The 24,992-nt window shown below is 41.5% G+C and overlaps 1 protein-coding gene across 1 annotated transcript in view; it reads left to right on the top strand.

Moving 5' to 3' along the window:
- ESYT1 (extended synaptotagmin 1) overlaps positions 1 to 24,992 on the top strand; it is an 869,597-nt gene that overhangs the window by 168,530 nt on the left and 676,075 nt on the right. Inside the window, exons 2-3 of the mRNA XM_044083745.1 lie at positions 17,974 to 18,015; positions 24,817 to 24,951. Of these exons, the coding sequence (XP_043939680.1) occupies positions 17,974 to 18,015; positions 24,817 to 24,951 (177 nt within the window). The remainder of the gene's footprint in view (positions 1 to 17,973; positions 18,016 to 24,816; positions 24,952 to 24,992) is intronic.

The following is a 24,992-nucleotide window of genomic DNA, read 5'->3' as shown; positions in this document are numbered from 1 at the left end:
TTTTATTTTGCTTCATTTTACTAAGCAGGTGGTGAGCCACTAGGCCTAGGGACCATTTAAAAATAGTCACATGCCTGTTCTTGACTATGCCATAATGTACAGTCATCCTGTTTTGAAACCATGGCATTTAATAAATCAGTCCTCCTTTGGTAGGATATAAAACACATACCTGACCTTCCATGCTACTGTTGGGCCAAAAAAGTGGCTGTGCTTCTCATAACATTTGGTGGACGGGGACATATCGACTGCTAGATGTTCACCAATGAGAACATACCTGACACTCAACAGAGATTGTATCTACTACTCACCATAGCATTAGGTACGTGAGTAAGAACTTGCAGCAGTGTAGTGATGATTCAACTTCTGCTCACTGATATCGCTTGCTTTGCAGCCTGCTTTTTTATAACTCTGTATGTGATATGTGGGTATGTATACCTACATGCATTTATGTCTATACCAATCTGTACAAACACACACGTACACACAATGATGTAATGTAATATAATATAATATAATATAAGGTGTATGTTAATTTTATATTTGTTGGCCAGGGTGGAGACTTGAGCTCAATGGACTACTTTCAGTTTCAACCTAGAGAAGACAGCAAAAGTAACGTATAATATGTAATAGTTAATATTTGTATAATGCAATAAGTAAAGTTAGTTCAAGTAATAATTATGACATTAAGTAATTTTAGAACATCTTTAATAACAACAGTCTTGAAGTTCAAGTTCCAAGCAGGGGAAAATGAACAGTGAAGTGGTCTCAAATGTATGGCTAGTTTAAGAAAACTGCACTTGCAGACTCCATGGAGACCCTTAAAGCAATGAGGATTTATCAGTCTGTTAACCATGTGAATGGGCTACTTTTTAGACTCTTTTCAGCCACATCCTGCGATCATTGTAGCACATAGAATTTAGAGAATTACAAGTAACTGATTAAAGACAATTTGCTTATGGTAATAGACATACTTTTTAACATAATTGATTCTTGGCTGGGGTGCCTTCTGTGTGGAGTTTGCATGTCCTCCCTTTGTTCACGTGGGTTTCTTCCAGGAGTTCTGGTTTCCTCCAACATTCCAGAGACATGCAGTAGGTGGACTGGGCACTCAAAATTAAGTTGGCCATAGGGGTGAGTGTGCATGCATGTGCGTGCTGTGGAAGAACAGCCGCAACAGTCAACCTTGGGTCTAGATGATTGTCACTGTTGAAGTGACACCCCGACCCCATGTGTAAAACTGGGAAAAGGGGTTGTGGATGGATAAATGTAACACACAAGACATTTTCAGATGTAATATGACATGACATTTCAGCACAATGTTAGTTTCACTTAATTAATCAGAAATCACACTAAACATTTAATAACACTTATAAAGTATCTCAAGTTTGTACATGTTAACATTGCCATGAACAGGGCTAACCACAGTTTGTGAAGCATTTGCATTCATCTTCAGCAAAGAGATATTCATCTAATTTAGTTAAAAAACCTGTACTAATTTCCAGTTTCCGATTTTGGTAGTTAGCTGATTCCAGAAAGAAGTCACAGTCTTTGACAAGCCCTGTCTGTCCCAAGACTAATCCAAAGCTTGGCCTTGTGAGTAAGAAGAGTCGGCAGAGGAGAGGACATTGCAGAAAGGTTGTTTGACAGAAAAATTGGAAAAGTCTGTCTTGCTGAGTGTTTGGGCAGTATGAGTTTTGGAACTAGAAAGAATTTGAGGTCAGTTAACTATTCATTTGCCCATTAAGAGAACATTTTTTTTTTACTTAACTAGAGGTTTTCTAGTGAAATAAATCCTTGTTTCCTTTCTAGGTTTTACATTTTATTAGTGTTCATAACTACTTGTGATGAAAAATGAATTGGTCAGGTCTTTCAGGTGTGAAGGTTGTCATGCTTTGGTTTAGGACAGAACACTGACCCTCATTGCTAAGATAGTTGTGCCTTGTAAAAGGGAGAATCTAATGCTGTGTGCGTTATTAGCTGCAGCAGCAGTATAAACAATGATTGTCTTTGTTATGTTAATTAAGAGTTAAGTTTTCTTGGCCTTGAGTAGAACTTATTTTGTGCTCTCCCGACTTGCCACCCAGGGACAGCTACCTTTCAGCTTGCTTCCCCATGCCTGTAAGCACCATCTTTGAGTTCCCTTGTGGCTCCTTTCTGGGAACCCAAGCATAACCCTTCACTGGGCCACCCTCCTAACTCCTCAGGGGACAAAACCAGTAGCATAGCGTACCCTAGAACTGGGGAGTGAGGACTCTCTGGGGTTAGGCAGAAGGGAGTAGTGAGGACTCACTAGGGTTAGGTAGATGGGAGTAGCGAGGCCTCACTGGGGTTTGGCAGATGGGAGTAGTGAGGCCTCACTTGGGTTTGGCAGAAAGGAGTAGTGGCGCCTTACTGGGGTTAGGCAGATGGGAGTAGTGAGGACTCACTGGGGTTCTGCGGATGGGAGTACTGAGGACTCACTGTGGTTCTGTGGTTGGGAGTAGTGAGGACTCACTTGGGTTTGGCAGAGGGGAGTAGTGTGGCCTCACTGAGGTTAGGCAGATAGGATTAGTGAGGCCTCACTGGGGTTAGGCAGATGGGAGTAGTGAGGACTTACTGGGGTTAGGCAGATGGGAGTAGTGAGGACTCACTGAGGTTCTGTGGGTGAGAGTACTGAGGACTCATTGGGGTTCTGCAGATGGGAGTAGTGAGGACTCACTGAGGTTCTGTGGGTGAGAGTACTGAGGACTCACTGGGGTTCTGCAGATGGGAGTACTGAGGACTCACTGGGGTTCTGCAGGTGGGAGTAGTGAGGACTCACTGGGGTTCAGCAGAGGGGAGTAGTGAGGCGTCACTGGGGTTAGGCGGATGAGATTAGTGAGGCCTCACTGAGGTTAGGCGGATGGAGTAGTGAGGACTCGCTGGGGTTAGGCAGATGGGAATTGTCAAAGGAAAAATTAACTTCAAAAAGATCAATACACGGCAGGTTCAGGTTAAGGCACTTTAATCTTGCAGCAAGGAGACAAAAACGTGCTAATACAGAGTTTGTCTAACTAAAATCAGGAAGTAGATCCATCTTTATACATTTTCTAACAAGACATTGCCTACCAAGCTGACGTAACAGATCACAAGTTCTAACATCATTACTTCATAGCAGCTGTTTGTCCATGATTTTCTACTTGCACTATCAATTTTATGAAAAACTTCCTAAGAAAAACAATGTGGCCTTGATGACCATACAGTTGTTGTTAGATACAACTTCCCACTATGTTATGTTACCATTCAAGGTACTATGGCTAATTTGAGCACAAAGCAAGTACAGATTCTTCAGGCAGTCTTTGTTTGATGTATCTCTTCTTTTCTGTAGCTGTGCATGTTCTCATAACACGAACAAGGCTGATTGTTCATATTCAATCATATTATAGAAAACAGTATTGTTCTGTTCATTCACTATTCATTCATTTTCCTGACCTAGCAGATAATCACCTGCTTCTCAGTACATTTCCAAAAGGCATAACATGAATTTTGCTGTCCTAGCAAATACTAGGTCAGGGTGCATCTTGCAGTTTCAGAAAGCATACTGCAGTTTGAAAAAGCATCTTATAATTTCATACAGAGTTAAGCTGTACATAAAATAGAATGAAATGTGTTAACCCTTTTTGCTTCTAATAAGCACTAAACATATACATAAATGCATATTTTTCTGACAGGAATAGTGAGGACTCACTGAGGTTCGGCGGATGGGAGTACTGTGGACTTACTAGAGTTCGGCGGATGGGAGTAGTGAGTGGGCGCTACCACTCTGGTTGCTGGTTAGCATCACAAGCTAAGGGAGCAGTGTACAGTGATGTCAGTGTGATGGTGTTCAAACCAGTGTGCCACAAGTTAGATGTCTGGCACTCCTGCTTACATTCTCTAGTTAATGCCTACATGATGGAGAGGTTAATCCCACAAGGATAACCCCGAAGGATGGAAAAGCTAGAAAAATCACTTCATATTTCACTTTCCCATGCCTCGGCCAATCCTTACAGTGACTGGAGTGCTTTCATGAAAGGGATCAAATAGTGCAGGCAGATGCCTTGCCTTTGAGGTAGTGGGTAATTGACAAGTATTTTCTGCACAAGAGGGAATAGTCGAAGGGCATTCATTTGGTCTGAGTCTAAATGAGAAAAAGCCTGAAGGATGAGTGTGAAAAGAGCAACATTTTGGAGTCTGAATGTTTATCTTTTATAGCAAATGGAACTGCATGGGTTGTTCCCCAGAGATGTATTAAAAAATTGTGCCATTCATGAGGCTATGTCAGTAATTTGCACAGTCTGGTCAAAATGCTGTTTGCTTGATTGATAAGGTACCTGCCAAGTGATCTTGTGACCCCTTGCCATATCTACTTTCTCTCTGTGCAGATGGTAACCATGCATTTCTCTTGCCTTGCTAACATCTTTGTGAGACACTGTAAGCTGGACATCATCTCCAGATCTAGGTCTTGGTTTGTGGCTGTAGTTTATCAAGGACATGTGTGTGTAGACCAGCCACCTAGAAGACTAAGCTCTGGACTATGTACTAAAGGTTAATGAAGGATGAATTTGCCTTAGACAGAGATGAAAGTTATATACTTACCATAACACTGGAGATGCTTGGAGAATCGTCTCCATTAACCAACTACCCCCCACCCCATCCCCCCTTGTAATAGGGGAAGGTCTGTTAGATGTGTGCATGCTATTTTCATGTTACCTTGGTCATAAACTGGAAGAGTGAGATGTAAATAAGGCTACAGGTCTGAATTTATTTAATTTAACTGAGGTTCTGCTTTTATGAAAAGCAAAAAAAAAAAACCTCTTTTCAAACTGAGAGTAAGTACATCTTTTTGTAGATTTTGGGTTGTCTTACAGCATGCAGTAGGTGTGCATAGAAGCCACATCCCAACCTTGGAAGAAGCAGACTTTAAAAGAGTAGACAGTTAACAGAGGTAAACTGAAAGAAATGCCAATTACCAAATACTAACTAGTACTCCAGAAGTATGGGGTGGTGAAGAACAGATGCAGGGCTGAAAATTTTTTAGCTAAGAAAAATTATTTTCTGTGTTCATCATCAATACATCATCTAGGCAATTCTGCAATGGAATTTACAGCTTAATGAATAAAATTATAAATAAAAAACAAATGTCTGGCACAGTGGGATGAAACCCTGACTTTGACCCAGATGACCAGTGTTCAGTTATTTGCACTTGCTCTGGAGATGAGCTAGGGATAATGGAAGTGAGTGATGACTGTTGTCTCATCCATATCAGGAAGAAATGGGCTATTCTGACTTGGTGTTGGGATAACATCTAGTGGCAGTACTGGTTGTTTCCTCCACATGGAATGGGCATACTTGAGTAAATGCTGCTTAGGGTGAAAAACAATAAGGGAAGGAAAAAGATATGTGCATGAACATGCATGCTTTTCCAGGGTAGTCAGCACCTGTGGAACTCAAGAGAGGTGCTGGAGGGATAGGAGTTCCAGGAGTTAAAGAAGGGAGTCTGTTGGGTCTGTCAGAGTGGCTCCTCTCTGTTGAATGACTCTTACCCCTCAACCGGTGAATGGGCAGATGAATCCCTCCAGATGTGGAGCGAATGGGCTGCCGAGTTGTTGTTTAGACTGTGGAGGTATCTGCTCCTGCCCCAAGAGAGTCACGAATGGTGCATGAATGGTGTCACCCAATGGAAAATAAGGATTTGTTTTGGACCCACTATTATTTTCTGTCATTTTGAATAATATGTGGACCCACTGCAGACCAGACTAATATATGTGACATGGAAATATCACAGCAATCCGTCATGTTTGCTGGCCAGACTTCCAGAGCTGCTGAATGTCATCTACATACTGTGGTCACTTTGCCACAACTCTTGCTGCAAAACTCTACTGCCAAGTGAAAGGTACTTTTCACAAAAACAGCTAACAATCAATAGCAAAATATTGTAAACCATGAAAGGGCTTATGGCAGACACTATCACTACATTAAGTAAATTAAAACATCACACTGTCACTCCGTTAAATACATTAAAACATCACACAGTCACTCCATTAAGTACATTAAAACATTACACTGTCACGCCATTAAACATTAAAACATCACACTGTCACGCCATTAAACATTAAAACATCACACTGTCACTCAGTTGAACACATTAAAACATCATACTGTCACTCTACTAAATACATTAAAACATCACAGTGTGCACACTGATGATGAATTGAAACTTGATTCTTAATGTGAATAGTAATTGAGAAAGATATGCCAGTGACCAGGTACATTGTACTGTATGTAGAGTTTCCTGTCAGCTAAGACCAGGACAGCCATTGCCAGCATCATTTATCATACTAAGCTTCTTGTATAGGTTGCAGATGTTTGCCAATCATGTAAACTTTGCAAATATTCTCCAGTCTGCTTGTGACAGAATGGCTATGTTTGCCACAAACGTCCTGTTCAGGTCATATTGATGTGTTAGCTTGCAGAATTGAAAGTGGCCAAATATCAGTAATAGAATAAATGCAGCCACATCTGAAATTTTCATACATTCTGCTTTATTTTGAAAACTGTCCTCTGAAGTACATTCTGGAACGGTGCAAACTTGCTTCAGGTGCTCTGACTCTTAACTCTCTTCACTACTTGTAGGTCCTTCAGATATGGTGATACATGTTTTGTGCCCTGGCATGGAACTGAAATTCTCTACAAGTTCTACTAAGAGAAAGAGCAGCAACAGCAAATCTTTCTAGTCACCCTTGAGTACCTACTTGTGGCAGATTGAGCTCTTGTGGACTGGTGCAGACAGCTGTGTACTATGCAGAGTTCAGTGGAAAAAACATTGTTGTATTACTCCAGAACTCATGGAAGACATTGTATTGTGTGACTTTTCCTTGTTTTATTCTATATAGAGATTATCATTTTTACTTGCCATGCCTCAATATCAATGGGAAGGGGGACTCATTTTTATTTTAAAAGACACATATAAAGAGCTGTCAGAGGAGTTGCTAGTTCAGTTCTCTGCACTGTAAGTTTCTAAGAAATGTGGTAGCTGGTTCAGTCGTCCTACTCTTGAACAACATAAATCTTTTCAGTTTTGGAAATAGTTCCCTTTTGAAACAGTTTTTTCATATCTTTAATACGACTGATGTCTAGTCTTAGATTTTTTCTTCTACTATAAAGATTGGGATGGGGCTGGCATAATACTCGGTACAGGGTTAAATTCTGACCTCTGGTCATTATTAGGCTTGTAACAGCCGATAGATAGGGTAGTATGAACACATGAACTGAAGAGAAGTTTTCCTCTTTGTCCTATTTAATGATTCTCCTTTTTCCTCCTAACATCCTTGATGTGCCACCTTTTTATAAAGGCAGTTGAAAATGTGCTTAGCTTTCTTATCAAGTGAGAGAGTTGCCACCCTAAAACAATGTGTACTTAATTTTCTTGCTTCATCACTTTTCTGAGTTCCTTAAAGTTCATAGGTAGGTACTAGGCTATCGGCCCGAGGGCCTACGTAAGCCTACCAACAAGGTTCCCTGGCTTACGCCACCCAAGAGACTTATTTTCCTGTGCCACTGTTGAGCAGAGACACCAAAGTGATCCCCGGGGTGTATTTCCTATTTCCCATCCACTCAAGATTTTTCTTGGAGTGCTAATGAAGAACTTTGCTTGACATAGATGGGTAGCCTGTTCCAGAGTATGGGAAGTCTCTGGGACAGGAATCTATCCCTCCAGCATGTCCTGTTTATTGACATGACGACGTTTAGGTCCCTAGACCGTGTAGCTCGGAGGGATTGGGATTTCTTTAGGTGTAGCATGTCCAACAGCTCTGGGTTGGACATAGCTTTATTTGTTAGGCAGAGATCACCTCGGAGTAGGCGATATGCTACGGAGTAAAGCTGGAGTTTTTTGAGACGATCAGTGTAGGGCATCTGTTTGAGGCCAATAATCCTCTTTGTGAGGTACTTCTGTGGCCTTTCCAGCTGCTGCAGATGTCTTGTGAGGTACATTCCAAAAGGGGTGTTGTACTCTATAATGGGTCTAATGAGTGACGAGTAGAGGGGGAACAATGACCTCTTTTTTCCTGGATGAGAACCCTTTTATGATGAGGTGTGCCACATAGAAGGACTTCCTGACTACTGTGGCGATGTGACTATCAAAGGACAGACTACTGTCCACCTGGGTCCCAAGGTCTCTTATCACACATTTGGTGTTAAGTAGACTGCTGTCTATGTAGTAGTTCATGGGTACAGAGCTTTTACCAAAGGGGATGACAATGCACTTTTTGGCATTGAGCTTGAGGCCATGGCTCTGACACCAGGCATCCGTCTCACCTAGGTTCTTCTGTAGGATTTCCACATCATTTGGGGACTCGACTATGGTTCCTAGTTTGCAGTCATTTGCAAACTTCATTAGCCAGAGGCCTTCTGTGTTGGCCTGTACTTCAGAGAAGTAGATACCAAACAGGAGAGGTCCCAGGACTGAACCCTGTGGTACTCCACTTGTCACTGGTTTGAGGTCAGATTTGGAGTGTGCAACATTTACAGTGTGGGTTCTGTCAGTGAGCCAGTTGGCAACCCATCTTATGACGTAGAGATTTATACCTAGTTTAGTGAGTTTAGCTATAATTTCAGAATGGGGGATGGTGTTGAAAGCCTTGGCAAGGTCAAGATAGGCTATGTGAACCACCTTACCCTCATCTACGGCTTTGGTGACTGCCTCAAAGAAGTTGATCAGGTTCAGGAGGCATGATCTGCCTTTCACAAACCCGAACTGGGTGGGATCCAGAGTTTGGAGGTTACCAATGTCTTTCTTTATGAGTTCCATGATGATACGTTCCATGGCCTTGCAGACCAGGCTCGTCAGGCTAATAGGGCAATAGTTCCTGGGATCAGTGGTGGCTCCCCCTTTGTGGAGTAGAATAACTGATGCTGTACACCATTCAGTGGGCACAAAGCCTAATGTGAGGCTATGATTGAACATGGTGCTTAGGTGGGGAGCCAGTTCGTTCTGAAGTTTGTGTAAAATGCAGCCTGGGATGTTGTCCGGTCCCATGGATGCTGTGTTTTTGGCTTTAGAGAGTGCAGCTTTTACCTGCATAGTTGTGATTACAGGGACTTTGCATTCTTCCTGTATAGATATGGGCCCTTTAGGGGGTGGGGGATGGGTGTAAAGTTAGCACTGAACCTGTCTGCCAGGATGTTGGCAATATCAGTTGGTTCTGTAATTTTCGTGCCATTGTGCTGTAACTCAGAGCAGATCTGGGTGTTGCCATTGAGATTCTTGACATAGCTATAGAATGCTTTGTGGTTGTCCTTAGAATCAGTGGCGATTTTGTTTTTGTAGCAAGCTTTGGAAGATATTATAAGGGATCTCAGCTTCTTACTGAGGCTGACCAGGGAGCTCCTCCACTCATGGGATTTTATTCTCTTTTGCAACAAATTCTTCCTTCTGTTGTACAGTTTGTTTATGGCAGGGGACCACCAGATTGGCTTCCTTTTTTTTTGGAAGATAGCGTCTTGGTTCTGTTTGGGATAGCACAATCCATGCACTGGTGTAAGTGCTTATAGAGTGCATTTGTGTAGGATTCAGCATTCATAACTGTATTGTCCATCTGCATGGGTGTCATGAAGTTCACCACTTCTGTCTTAAGAAGCATGAAGTTGGCTTTGGAGAAATTTTTTACTGTGGTTTCCATAATGGGGGCAGGATGTGGATATCAAGGGTGATTAGCTTATGGTCGGATCGGACCAACGAGGAGTTGACTTCAGCTGTGGAACACTGGTCACACATGTTGGTAATGACTAGATCTAGGATATTGTTGTCCCTGGTGGGGGTGTGGATAAGTTGATCCAGGGCATTGGAGTTTATGAATTCCAGAAGTCGTTGTGTGAAGGAGTTGGTACACAAGTAGTTTTCCCAGTTAATGGTGGGGTAGTTGAAATCGCCCATTATTAGGGTGTTTGGTTGAACCCTAATATTTTCCAGTACATCAAGAAAAGAGGAGTGGGAATTTTGGGCTTGGTGGGGGATCTGTAGCAAGCTACAATTTGGATTGCAGTTTTGCCCAGAGTTAGTTGCACTTGGATAACCTCGGATGTATTATGCTGAGCAACTAGCCTGGAGGTGTGGATATCCTTATTAAATATTGACACACCTCCACCTTTGGTGTTCTGGTCCAGGTTACATGGCCGAAAAGTGTGGTATGAGTTATAGCCTGGTAGTGCAGGGGTGCTCTCTAAAGCCTTGAACCAGGTCTCAGTCACTGCACAGATATCAATATTCTCCATTTTAAGGAGTGCCTCGAGTGAGTGCATTTTGAGATTTAGACTTTTAGCATTGAGTAGCATTACCCTCAGTTTTTGCTTGCCTGTTCCTGTTATGGTGGTGAATTTGTCATTTGAACCTTGCCTAAAAAAGGCACTGTAGGGACGGCAAGAGGCTTAGCCAGTATCTGGAATCCCAGGGGCGACAGGTGCATGCCATCTCTGCCAAAGCATCATGGCCTGTCGACCATGTCATCCCAAGCAGACAGATACTGGATCCCCCTAGAATGACACCAGAAGCTCAGCCAATATTTGAAGTCAAATAATTTTGTCCTTGTACTGTGGTATCATTCTGGGTGATGGCAGAATGCTACTCAGGACTAGGGTCATACCTGCTTGGGCTAGAAGATCGGCGTGCTCTTCCATGTCTCTTTTCATGTAGTCCAGGGAGGTACATCTCAGGTCATTCACACCAACATGGACAATGACAGAGTCATATTTGTACTTAGGTTCATAGGTAGGTACTAGGCCATTGGCCCTAGGGCCTATATAAGCCTAGCCAATAAATGTACCCTGGCTTTCACCACCCAAGAAAATTATTTTCCTGTGCCCCTGTCGAGCAGAGCCACAGAAGTGATCCCTTGGGTGAATTTCCCATTTCCCATGCAATCGTCAAGATTTTTCTTGAAGAGTGCTAATGAGGAGCTCTGTTTGACATAGATGGATAGTCTGTTCCAGAGTATGGGAAGTCAGCATGTTGTGTTTGTTGTGGTGACAAGCTTTAGGTCCCTAGAGCATCTAGCTCAGAGGTATTGGGATTTCTTTAAGTGGAGCATGTCCAACAGCTCTGGGTTTGACATAGCTTTGTATGTTAGGCAGAGATCGCCCATGAGTAGGCGATATGCGATGGAGTAAAGCTGTAGTTTTTGTGAGACGGTCTGCATAGGGCATTTGTTTGAGGCCAGTAATCCTCTTTGTGAGGTATTTCTGTGGTCTTTCCAGTTGTTGTAGATGTCTTGTGAGGTACATACCAAAAGGGGCGTTGTACTCTATAATGGGTCTAATGAGTGATGAGTAGAGGGGAACAATGACCTCTTTTTTTCTGGATGAGAATCCTTTTGTGATGAGATGAGCCACATAGAAGGATTTCCTGACCACTGTGGTGATGTGATTATCAAAGGAGAGACTACTGTCCACCTGTGTCCCAAGGTCTCATCACATTTTCGGCATTAAGTAGACTAACAGCTATGTGGTAGTTCATGGGTACAGAGTTTTTACCAAAGGGGATGACAATACACTTTTTGGCATTGAGCTTGAGGCCATGGCTTTGACACCAGGTATCTGTCTCAGTGAGGCCCTTTTGTAGTTTGTCCACATTGTTAGGAGTTTCGATTATGGCTCCTAGTTTGCAGTCATCTGCAAACTTTGTTAGCCAAAGACCTTCTGTGTTAGCCTGCACTTCAGAGAAGTAGATACCAAACAGGAGAGGGCCCAGGACTGAACCCTGTGGTACTCCACTTGTCACTGGTCTGAAGTCGGATTTGGAATCCGCTACTTTCACAGTGTGGGTTCTGTCCGTGAGCCAGTTGTAAACCCATCTTGTGATATAGGGATTTATACCTAGTTTAGTGAGTTTATCTATAATTCCAGAGTGGGGGATGGTGTCGAAAGCCTTGGGGAGATCTAGATAAGCTGTGTGAACCATTTTACCCTCATCTATGGCTTTGGTGACTGCTTCAAAGAAGTCAATTAGGTTTAGGAGACCTGATCTGCCTTTTACAAATCCAAACTGATAGGGTCCAGAGTTTGGAGATTACCAATGTCTTTGTTTATGAGTTCCATGATGATACATTCCATGGCCTTGCAGACCAGGCTCATCAGGCTAATGGGGCGGTAGTTCCCAGGGTCCGTTGTAGCTCCCCCTTTGTGGAGTGGGATAACTGTCGCGGTGCATCATTCAGTGGGTACAAAGCCTGAGGTGAGGCTATGATTGAACATGGTACTTAGGTAGGGTGTCAGTTCATTCTGTAGTTCGTGTAGAACGCAGCCTGGGATATTGTCAGGTCCCATGGATGCTGTGTTCTTGGCTTTGGAGAGTGTGTTTTGTACCTGTGCAGCTGTGATTATAGGAACTTTGCATTCTTCCTGTATAGAGATGGGCCCTCTAGGGGGTGAGAGGTAAAGTTAGCACTGAACCCGAACCTATCTGCTAGGATGTTGGCAATATCAGTTGGTTCTGTATATTTAGTGTCATTGTGCTGTAACTCAGAGCAGATCTGAGTGTTCCCATTGAGATTCTTGACATAGCTATAGAATGCTTTGTGGTTGTCTTTAGAATCAGTGGCAATTTTGTTTTCGTAACTAGCTTTGGAGGATTTTATAAGGGATCTTAGCTTCTTACTGAGGTTGACCAGGGAGTTCCTCCAGTCATGGGATTTTACTCTTTTTTGCAACAGTTTCTTTCTTCTGTTGTAGAGTTTGTTTATGGCAGAGGACCACCAGATTTGGCTTCCTTTTTTGGAAGATAAAATCTTGGTTCTGTTAGGGATAGCATGATCCATGCACTCGTGTAAGTGCTTATAAAGTGAATTTGTGTAGGATTCAGCAGTCATACCTCTATTGTCCGTCTGCATGGGTGTCATGAAGTTTGCCACTTCTGTCTTAAGAACTGTTAAGTTGGCTTTGGAGAAGTCTTTTACAATGGTTTCCCTAACTGGTGTGGGGGTGGGATGTAGATGTCTAGGCTGATTAGCTTGTGGTCGGAGCTAACCAACGAGGAATTGACCTCTGGTGTGGAACACCGGTTTCCCATGTTGGTAATGACCAGGTCTAGGATATTGCTGCCCCTGGTGGGGATGTGAATAAGTTGATCCAAGCCGTTGGAATTTATGAATTCTAGAAAACGTAGTTATGGAGTGACTTGAGTGCATGGATTATGTGGTGGATCCTGGCACCCGACAGGCAGCTGACAGTAACCTTCTCCTTGTGTAGCCTGGTGAGTGGGACATCGGTGTGCCTGACTATAGAGTCACCTATGACTAGTGTGTTGGATACGTTGTTTTGCCTTATTGGCTGTGTTAAAGTTAAGTTAGCCCGATGGGTATTTGTTTGTATACAGCATTTCCTTGAATGCTAACAACTCTTTTTTCTTTATTTGCCTCACTTTTGCCACTGCTGCCCCCAGTCATCCATCCTCTCTTGGTTAATTTGCCCTTTCATTCCCCTTCACTGAGATGAAAGTTGGCTGAGAGCGGACTTCATTCAGGCAGCCACCAGGGGTTGTTTTTCTTACTTTATCCTACTTCCCCTGCACATGAACAGGTAATTGACCCAAAGGTGGGTGTGCAATAGGTTAACCACAGTCTTTTTGCTTTCATGAGGGAGTACCCCACCCCGTAATGCATCACAGGCTGTCCATGCTCATCACCAGGGATGATCTTTCCCGTACTTGTGCCCCCCACACACGAAGACACTTCATTGCTGTGACGTCTCTCGTCTGGGCCAGTAATCAAAGAGCCTCAGTCCTCACCACTGACAAAGGTAAGGGACTTTCACCTGGAACAAAAATAGATACACACAGTATTTTCAGATGCAGCTGTCTGTACTGAGCACAACTTCCCTTAAGAGCACACTCCATTCTGGGGCTGGGTTTCCCTCTCCAGACCCCAAATAAGACTCCCTACTGACACAGCTGTAAAGCTGAGTCCTCAGCCAAGTGTTCGAAGCCAAGTCCTCCACCACCCTCTCAGTGAAACCAGTGCTCTGTGTCCCTGCTCCAAGTAGCTGACACATGCACTCTTTAGTTTTTGATTTTCACACACACGCACACACACACACACACACACACACACACACACACACACACACACACACACCTGGGAAAGGCTGGCACAGATTTACCAGCTATGCCCTCCTCTGCCCAGACTATATGGTAGATTCTACCACCAGAACACTCCAAAGCCAGCTACTCTAGGGCTCTTACCGTGATATCCAATTATACTGAGTAAGATTAATAGTAATTCAAATGGTAATGTTTAACCAATGCAGCAGGGCTTTGAGCAGCAGCCACAGTGTCACAAAATAAATATAAGTACTCTCAAAGGTTATAATATTCTGTAAAAGACCAGCCACAATGAAAAGTTTAAATATATTTAATAATAAATAATAAAATAGCATGAAAAAGCTAAATGTCTATTTACAATAAACACCAGAGTTTTAGACATAGGAAATATTAAAATTAACACAGATGGATAGATTCACACAGATACAGAAGAATAATCCTTAACTAATCTCACTATATTTTCCTGACTGATCTAAAGAATTACTGTCCCCTACTTCACTTACTAGAGCAAGACAAGATGGTGTAGGTGAATGGTCCTCCTTTGTCAGGTTTCAAAAACAGACTGCCTTGAGACATCTGTCTCATCTAGTATTAAAACATAATTTCAGTGCCGGATTATACAATGACATCACATACACCTGGTCATCTGACTTCTGGTTCCCACACTACACTCTTTACTAGAAACTGAACCAGAATCTAGCACATGTGTCATGATACACACACATAACGCTTTGCTAAGATGTGTTACAGCATCTGGAAGCAATAAAACCATTTCACAAACATTCACCCTTCCCTAATGACAATACAGTAGGACTCTCATTCCTGGATTTCATAGATATTTTGTCTCTGGCTGCAATCATAACTGTAAGATACAATCTTTATGGCCTAAACCAGGTAATTTGATTTCAGACTGTTTTTTAAAGTTAACTGAACTGAGATTAACCTATTTTCTTCCACTACCCTCTGTTACAAGATATTAATTCCAACAGTTACAGTATAGTCTTACATACAGGTGTATTTCTTTTCTGTCCAGCAGGACCCACTGTTGGTACATTTTTAACACAAGCAGCTTTAAAAATACATTTTTCAACATAAGCATCTGTACAAATCAGCTTGATATACAAATGACATATAATTGTTTATAAAACTCCCGCTGTCTGTACTGGCATATGTTACACATCCACTGCCCTACTGCTCCTGGCATATCTGGCAGTACCTCACATCATCACAACTGCTACCAGGAGAGGTGAGTTGACTTTGCCCCTTCACTCTCCCCCCTTCACTGTTTGACTGCTCTAGTGCCAAGACTTTTAATCAATCCCAGGTTACCTGGGTAACAGTCAGGACTGCATCCCTCTACGATATAGAATCAGACAATAAAAGGGCTTTTTTACCCCCTGATGCTTAATTGACCCAATAGCCCGTGCTGCCATTGCCCAGTCAGGCCATTCACTCCTCCTAAAGGGAGTCGGCTAGGCCCCTAGATTGAGCTTACTAAGCCCCCCCGTCCCAGATCCACTGGGCCCAAACAACTCACCAGCTTCCCCAAGACAGATTGAAGGTTGTGCCCATCCCTTCCCTTGAAGTCAAAGTCTTCAATTCCTTCTCACCTTGACTTCACTTACAGGCTCCCCCCTGAGAAGTGAGAGTCGGGCAGTAGGGAGTGGGTCAGTTGGTCTGTCAGGCAACTCTGCCCATGGAACATCTAACCTTTTATTGGCAGGGTTCTAGAGCTCCACAATCACTGCATTGCTTCTAGGTGGACATATTTGCCTCCAAAAGCCTACTTGCCATAGCTACAGTGCAAGCACTGCTGCAGCACATGTTCTGCTGGTCTGATCACCATGAGTGCAATGCCCAGAACTCCCACTAGATGCCAGCAATGGCTACTCACACTCATCCTCCTCCCCGCTCCCTCCAGTGTCTTACCCACTAATCAAACTTTGTTCATCTGGATCCCATTAAGAGTCTCATCCCTCTGTGCCATCGAAGCATGAACCAAATGTTATCTGTCACCATTTGCTACTTGACTTTAAATGAGGTGGCTTTGATGTAAGTTAGACAATTGTGTTATTAATATGTACCTATTCCTCTTCATGTCTTTGTGTAGCACCGTCTAACTTTAGGTGAATTTTTTATTGTGTCCTTACTCTTGTGCAGATAACATTCACAGAAGGATGCACTTAAAATGGGAGCCATACTGCCTCAATGTAAGAGGCATTAAGGACTGGCTTTGGTCAACTGTTTTTTCAAAGTATCTGCACTACTTTGGAGTTCAGGGTCGTAAATTTTTAACGCACACACACACACACACACACACACACACACACACACACACACACACACACACACACACACACACACACACACACCTACCCTTTACATTTTACTGGGAAAGGGATGATTTTAACTTTCAATTGAAAAGAATTTTAGGGATGCACAACTGCATGTGCAAGTGTCAGTCCTGCACCTGTCTCCTGATTTTTGATGAGATACTGGGGCTGTAAACATTTTAACTTCTGTTTAACTTTTATTCTGTTCTTGTTTTACAAATTTCATATATTGTATGTAATTTAAAACGTTTGTACTTTTGTATCTCTTATTGCAGTTTGTATAATAGCTTTGTATTTACTTATGTGTTGTTGCCTTATTAGGCCATGTTTAAGCTGAAAAGAATCTGTAGACCAGCCCACATACTCAGTTAATGAAATGAGTGTATTAAATAAATACATGACTAAAACCCCTGCAATTTCAAAGATGAGGGGCTTGAGGAGGAGGTACAGATATAAAGTTAAAATGATTGCTGGTGACAGCTGACTTTGTTTTAGGGCAGCTGCCTCTTGAGTTTACACAAACTTTATGTGTCACTGGTACTGTAAAAACAGGAATTTGTCATATGAATCAGCTAAGTGGAATGCATTCCAGGGCTGGTAGTCGTATGCTCTGGGATGAAGGCTCAGGCATTTTTCAAGCTTGTTTGGATGAAATAGCATGCTCATGATGTGAGATGAGCAGTGGGACAGTTATTTTACTAAAAGCCTTCATTAACTGACCCCATATCATTTTAACAATGATAGATTAGTTACCAACTTCAGTGAAGATAACAGTTAAAGGAGCAGGACCACACAAAATAGATTTATAAATGACTAGTATAAACTCTGATTTGGGAACTGTCTTGAGAAAACAAACAGTAAAAATGCCGTTTGGACTGTATTCCAGATGCATATCCATTTAGGATCTTTTTGGTCATGTTACCATCTCCATATAAGCATAGTTCTCCTTCCTGCATATCTAGTTAAACTTTTTTATCCATGAATGATATCTTTATGGAGACAGTCATGTTGCACCTTCCCCTCCCGGTCACTGGTGGTGTGTTCAGGTGCTATAAGTAGTCCAAGAGCATCAGTTAGCTCTCTGGTTGTATAAATCCATTATCATCAGAAGCAGCCATATTGTTCTTTGAATATCACATTGTTTTAGGGTAGTATGTATAAAAGCTGGCAATTCTTTCCATGTACAACTCCTAAGAGCCTCCACCTCCCAGCTGCTTAATTTCCATTGGGTGACACCATGTGATTCAGTACTTTAGAACTCAAACGTGATTTCTCAAGTGTCATTGTCTGAAAGGAAGAGTGGACTAAAAGGTGGATTTTATTTAATATCCTTCGTGTATTTTCACTTACAGATTAGTTTTCCATGTGGTAAACCATACAAGGAGGTGTATTATATGACTGAATGTTGTCTTTGTTGTATATGTTGAGGGCCCTGCACTAACCTGGGCTTGAGAAGAAATTACTGTAGAATGTGATATGCTTTGTGAGGTGCATTCGCTTCAGTTTTTATCCGATAAAGAATTAACATTTTTCTTTTGTCTTTTATTACAGATCAGTTTTCCAGATGTGGAGAAAGTCGAATGGCTAAACAAGGTGTGTATTACTTACAGGTTTTTTTGCTCATTTTTTTTTAATATTCTTCATGCTCCCAGACATTGGCAATGTGAATGATATAACTCAACTGTGCTGTATAGGTATCAGCTGATATACATGATTATCCATCCCACTTTTGTCGGATGGAGATGAGGTGTAAATCTAGCAGGTAGATTGGAGGAAACCTAAACATTCATTCTTATTGTAGACTAAGGTTTGTAAAACTCCCAGGTCACAGGTGTCGTATTCAGACTTGTCAGTGATGGGCAAGATATGTCTGATGCAGGTGACTTTGATTAGCAACAAGCAGACTGGTATAGACAACCATTTTTGGGTGGTGAAGTGGTGACAGGGAGAAGTTTGTACAGAATGTCCCATTTGTTTTATTTTCTTCATGTAGAGGAGGGATTGCCATATATGAATGCAGTTAAACCTTTGGAAAATTGAGCGCATTGTGCTCGCTCAGTGTGGGGTGGAAAGGGTGATATATGACTGATAAGGTGGTATCAGTCATAATCCCCCTAGAGATTTAAAATGTTGAAAAATAGAGAGATCGTACTCTTATCAAGTCAGCAGTATCTAGGCCACCAGTTATCTGTAGAAAAAATAAACATAATAACCCTCATTGCTTAAAAGTCCACTGTGTGTGTGTGTGTTTATATATATATATATATATATATATATATATATATATATATATATATATATATATATATATGTGTGTGTGTGTGTGTGTGCTTTTGTGTGTGTGTATGTGTGTGTGTGTGTGTGTATATATATATATATATATATATATATATATATATATATATATATATATATATAGAGAGAGAGAGAGTTTACCATCAAAATGTAGAATTGAGGTTCAGCAAATACAGGAATGTCGAACGTGTGTTTGTCAGTTCCTGTATTGCCAAACTGCAATTCTGCAAGTGTTCTATACAGCGAATGCCTCTGTGCATTCGCTCATATGTGGTCACCGTCAAGACTAGAGAACGCGATACAGTGTGGATTGGGAAATTTACCCTTTTCCTCACTGTAGTGCGATCTCAAGAGTTGGAAGAGAGAGATAGCAACCAGACCCATGGCCAATGTAAAAGAGAAAAGGGGGGGGAGGTCTGTTAATGAATTATCAATGTTTAGTGTCCTCCACTTTACCCATTGCTACTGGTACCCCTAGCTCTTTGCAGATTTCAGTAAGGGTATCTGCAGCTCACTGACCTTCCCCCATTCTGTCCTCCCCACAAATAAAATCATCCAAGTAATGAACAATGTTGTCCTCCCCTAACCTGTGTGCCACCAGCCAAGCAAAAAGCTACTAAACCTTTCAAATATAGCACAAGCAAACAAACAACCCATTGGCTTGCATTTATCTATGTAATATTGAACTTCAAAAACAAAGCCTAACCACCCTTGCTTTTGCAGGGGGGATTGCCCCCCTGCAAAAATGTGTATGTCAGGTATTCATACTGTTGGTCAGTAGGTAGGTGTAAGTGACAGCAGCTATAAATAACGATAATTTTGAAAATACCAAATTCAATATCTTCAGACATTTGTTTTTGTTATTTTGACCTAATTATTATGCAGCACTTCAGTATTGTGAGTCGGTAATGCAAACACTTTACGTTATGAATGTCACTGTTTTGAGAGAACTGATTTATGCTACAGCTGGTTCCATCTCATTTCCCCTATAAAGGGTATGCTCATTTTCCCCCTGTCAGCTCCTTGAGTCACCTGAGCTGCTAATTTAACCCAAGTTACTCGGGCTGCAGTCAAGGCTTTATGGCTCTGTGTTATCAGAGCTGTATTATTTTTATTTTTGCTTGCTTGTTTTAGTTTTGTTTTAACATACCTGATAGAGGGGCATAATTACTTGTTTTGGCTTAGCTTTTTCTTTCTCAGAATAGTTTGTGTGACTTCCAAAGATGATGTAGTAATGCCGTACCCTACCATATAAGATCTTCTCTGTAATTATTTAGAATGGCAGTACTCCCTATTTACTGCTTACTTCAGAATCTCCTGAAAGAGTTCCTTCAAGTGACACTGCCTGGTTTGGACTGGTCATATTTTAGATGCATAACAGTAAGGCATTCTTTTTCTTCGTCTGTAAAACAGTGTTTGAATTAGGTTGTTTTTGTAAAGCTAGAAATTAGATAGTTTCTCATTCCATCTGGTTTGTTCACTCTGATGCCATATAGTAAAACTGATGCTAATACCCAACTGAGCAGTAGCCAGAGCACATACTGAATTAATATGTAACACTTCATTTTAAAGGCTAAATGTTTGTAGATTTATTTGTGTGGTTAATAAGAGTTTCAGTATTCCGAAGCTCTAATGGCTAATTCTTTCTTTTGTTTTTTTTATTTTTACAAATTTCTCAGTGACATTTATTGTATTTCCATTTTAAGCATATATGTCATTTTTAATACTTTTTTTTCCTGAGTGCATATTCCCTCTGTGTCTTTCAACTATCAACCATCAGCCGCCATCTGTTGGTCTTGAGTCCATTTGTTCCCTCAGTGCAGTGTATGTCTCAGTAATTCTTTCTGGGGATGAGTACGGACTGAATGGGGGCCATCATCCAGGCAGCTACCGCGATGATGTTGGTGGTTGATGTGTGCATTTACTTCTTTGTTGGCCAGCAGTGCTGTCCCTGATGCATTTGTATGCTTCTGCATGTGTGTAGTATGAATGTGACTTGGTAGCACTGAGTGTACATCACAGGTTCATCTCAGTGAATGCAGTGCACCTCTATCTCTAATAGGTACTGTTAATATGCTAGTCCAGACTGCCGCTGTCCTCCAGGATAAGAGAGAGAGAGCTGGCAGCAGCTGCCCAGTTCTATCCTACCTCATCAGTCCCCAAGGTCGTTATTGTATCAGTGGGTGATCCCAGATCACTTGAATTGACAAAACTTCCAAACACCAGTCCATCTTAGACTGGATCCTGGTATCTGACCCCGATCTTGCACAGCAATCTGGTTGTCTTCCAGATACCCTAAGTGGCCATCATCCAACCTACCTAATTAGGAACAGATCCCAAACCATCAACCAACCTATCCTCAGAGTAGTTAGAAACAAAAAACCTTTATAGCTACTGATCTCATCAATACTATAAAAAGCTGTAACTGGACCCCCCCCTAAAACATCTACCTCTAGACGATGCCGTCGAGTACGTTTAACACAACGTTCATAAAAATCTTAAACCATCATGCACCCCCCCCCCCCCCAGAACCATTAGAATAAAAACTAACTATACCCCATGGCTAAGAAAAGATACTAAAACTATAATGAAAGAAGGGGACAAGGCCTGGCTTCAATATCAGGAAAACAAAACCATTACTTTGAGACAAAACTATGTAGAGCTCCATAACAAAGCCAAAAAACGAATCAAACTAGACAAATCCAGCTACTATACAAGCATGCAAGAAAAATATATTCACAACCCACAAAAATTCTGGGCCTCAATAAATGGTATACTGCATCCAGGAAAGTCCACGACTCCAACCCCTGTGCTTCCAAATAACCATGAAAATATTCCTACTCAGTTTAACAAATTATTTACCGAAACAGTCCAGACCCTTGCCAATGCCCAAAATAGTACTTGCAGCCCCACACCAATAACTACCCCAACCCACCCCAATATACAAAACAATAGCCCCAGTTTTCGCCTCCACTCTGTATCCACCAAAACAATATCTAAACTCCTTGGTAGACTTAAACCAACCACTCTAGCAGCTGATAAGCTGCCAGCAGACTTCCTTCGGATCTCAGCTGAAGCTATAGCCTATCCTGTCTCTATTCTCTTAAACAGATCTCTCTCAGAATGCAAAGTCCCCACCTCATGGAAAGCATCATATATAATTCCACTGCACAAAGGAGGCAACTCCTTAGAGCTCACCAACTATTGCCCAATAGCAATCCTATCACCTTTATCCAAAATATTTGAAAGAGTTCATACTCAACTAATACAGTACCTCCAGAATAACACCCTACACTTCATATCCCAGCATGGCTTTAGACCTTCCCATAGCACCACAACAGCACTACTATCATTCACCAACATAGTTAACCACCACAGAAACAAGGGTCTATTTGTTTCTTCCATATTCCTAGACCTATCAAAAGCCTTTGACATGGTAAACCACAGTCTGCTTCTTGATACCCTATCCACCCTAAATATAAGTCCCTCCTCTATATCATGGTTCAACAGCTACTTATCTGCCCGTCAGCAAGCAGTCCTATGGCAGGACCAATTGTCCCCCCCCTGTTACCAGTAACCATAGGAGTCCCTGAAGGATCCATCCTTGGCCCATTGCTGTTCTCTCTATTTACAAATCAGATCTCTTCATCCTCTCCCACGGCCTCAATAGTACAATATGCAGATGACACCACCCTCATATGTGCTGCCCCTATCCTTAGTGAACTGAAAACCCTTACCCAAAATAACTCCACCCTAGCCGAAACTTGGTTCACTAACATCAAACTTCTTAATCGTAAAAAAAACAAATTCTTTTCAGCCCTGGCAGAGTTCCTCCCCTAAATAATAATTTCACCATTAGCTCCAAAGAAAACATTCAAATCAGTCCAACCACACACACTAAACTGCTAGGCGTAGAAATAGACAATAACCTGAGGTTCGACATCCACATAGCACAAACCATTAAGAAAGTTAATAAAAAACTTGGTGTCCTGTATAGGAACAAACAGTTTATGACAAAACACATCAAAGTAACCATCGCAAGAACTCATCTTCTATCCACCCCCTTTTATGCCTCTCCCATCTTGACCAATCTCCGCCAAACTGATCTAAATAAAATTGAATCTTGCTACAACAAGATTGCCAAGTTTTCTACTGAAGCCTCATATAGGTCCCACCACTGTCTATCCCTTAAGAAACTCAACTGGCTTGAGTTGCCTCATATACTTCTACTCAATCAACTCTCTATAGCGCACAAACTCTACTACTTTTCTGAGATAACTCCAGCACTTCAGCACCTAATTCAGCCCCACATTCCCTGTAGAGCCTTAAGATCTAGTAATCAGAACTTCATAACTGTCATCAAACATGAAAACGAAGCTGGTAAGTCCCTCTTTACCAACACCATTGCCAAAACCTGGAACACACTACCAAGCCAAATAACTTCCACCACCTCCTTTAGTCAATTCAAAAAACTCCTGAAAACCCACTGTCTAAGTAACTGGCTATGCTCATACACTCACCAGGCTAATCCATACCAAGATAATTTGTCAGGGTACAGCTATGTATAAACAGTTTCTCCCCTGAAAGCTTCAAAACCCGTATACATTTACATTACAAAACGTAAAACTGCAAAAGAAAAAAAAATGTACCTCTGATTGTCTACTGTAAGAAATATTAATCACTAGCTTGATGCCCTGTTGTGTGTATATATGCTATATGTATGTTTGTTAATCACCAGGATGTTGTCCTGATATGTATATATGCCATATGTATGTATCATCTACTTCTTTTTACTTTCATGTAATGTGGAGCTTTTCTCCCCAGGCCTCCGCTGAAAATGGACCTGTGTCTAGTCGGACTTTCCCAGTAAACAAATGTAAAGTAAAAATAAATAAAAAATAAATAAATTGTAGCCAGAGCTTTAGTCCTTTATGACACAGAGCTAGTAAAGTGAACTGCTTATGCCATTTTAGTTTCCAAGGCCTTAATATTAGATGTTTATTTTCATTTATTTTTCATTTCTCAAATTTTGAAGAAAAATCCCGTGTTATTAAACAGATAAAATAGTTATCTTAAAATATGCTGAATGTGATAACTGGGTTTTGATTGCAACCTTTGAAGTGATGAATTAGATTTTGGTTTTGGGAATAGTTATTGAGGGCAGAGAAAAAAGTGTCATCGAGCAACTTCTACCAAAAGAAACAAGGTTTAGAGCAGTATTGAGTAAAACCTTGTAGCCCTGACTGCAGAACAGCTGGCCTGAATTCGATTAATGACTTGAGTAGCTGTAAGAGCTGGCAGAGTAAATGGCTGGTGTTGGCTCAGCCATCCTGGAAGGATAGAGGCTGCTCTGACTCACCATTTGGATGACACCTGAAGGGAGCCATTGGGTGAGGTCCTGAGGGGGGAAAATAATAGTACCCTTTCAAAAACAAGAACAGTGGTAGTAGTTGTGCTAACTAAATTCTTGCTGAATGTTTTGATAGCTTGCATGAAACCCCTGCACAGAGATAGTTTTGATGGACGTAGTTGTTTGGTTAAAAACAATTTTTCACTGCAATATCACTGAAAACTTATTTTTTATTTCTTTAAGATAGTGCTGTCTTGGTGATGACTGTATTTGTGTGTGTGTGTGTGTGTGTGTGTGTGTGTGTGTGTGTGTGTGTGTGTGTGTGTGTGTGTGTGGGTGTAGTGGTGGCAGGGGGTAGTGGTCGGCACTGGTCTGCCTTAGAATATTGAGTTTCAGTGCATATATGTGGTCATTCAGCTGAGAATGATTTGAGCCTTTCTTTCACTGACTGTCATTTTATTCAAGCTGCATTCATTGAGCTTTGTTTGATCTGTTTCACCAGGTAGTAGGAATACCTTGCTGTAAGGGATTAGGATAACAAATCATGAGAGAGGATGACTGTGCCTTTTTGTGACAGACTGAAATGTTCCATTATTAAAAAAGTTAAAATGTTGGTTACCTCTTCAGTTCACATTTCTTCAAATAAAAGTTGGAGGATTGATATGGCATGATTAGGCTAGATCTTAAAACCCTTGATAAAATGTAAAGCAGTTGTCAGTATGCAATGTTTTTGTTTCTCTGTTCTGCAGATACTGAAGCAAGCATGGCCTTTCATTGGTCAGTACCTTGAAAAGCTGCTGGTTGAAAGCATTGCACCTTCCATTCGACAGTCGAATACCCACCTGCAGACATTTGCCTTCACAAAAGTTAAGCTGGGAGAAAAGGTAAGCCATGGCACATTTTCAGTGGTTTAGTTATGGCGAGA

This window comes from Protopterus annectens, chromosome 9.part0, assembly GCF_019279795.1.
Source record: "Protopterus annectens isolate FY-2018-M chromosome 9.part0, PAN1.0, whole genome shotgun sequence".
Lineage (NCBI taxonomy): Eukaryota > Metazoa > Chordata > Ceratodontiformes > Protopteridae > Protopterus > Protopterus annectens.
This window is presented reverse-complemented; position numbering and strand designations above follow the sequence as displayed.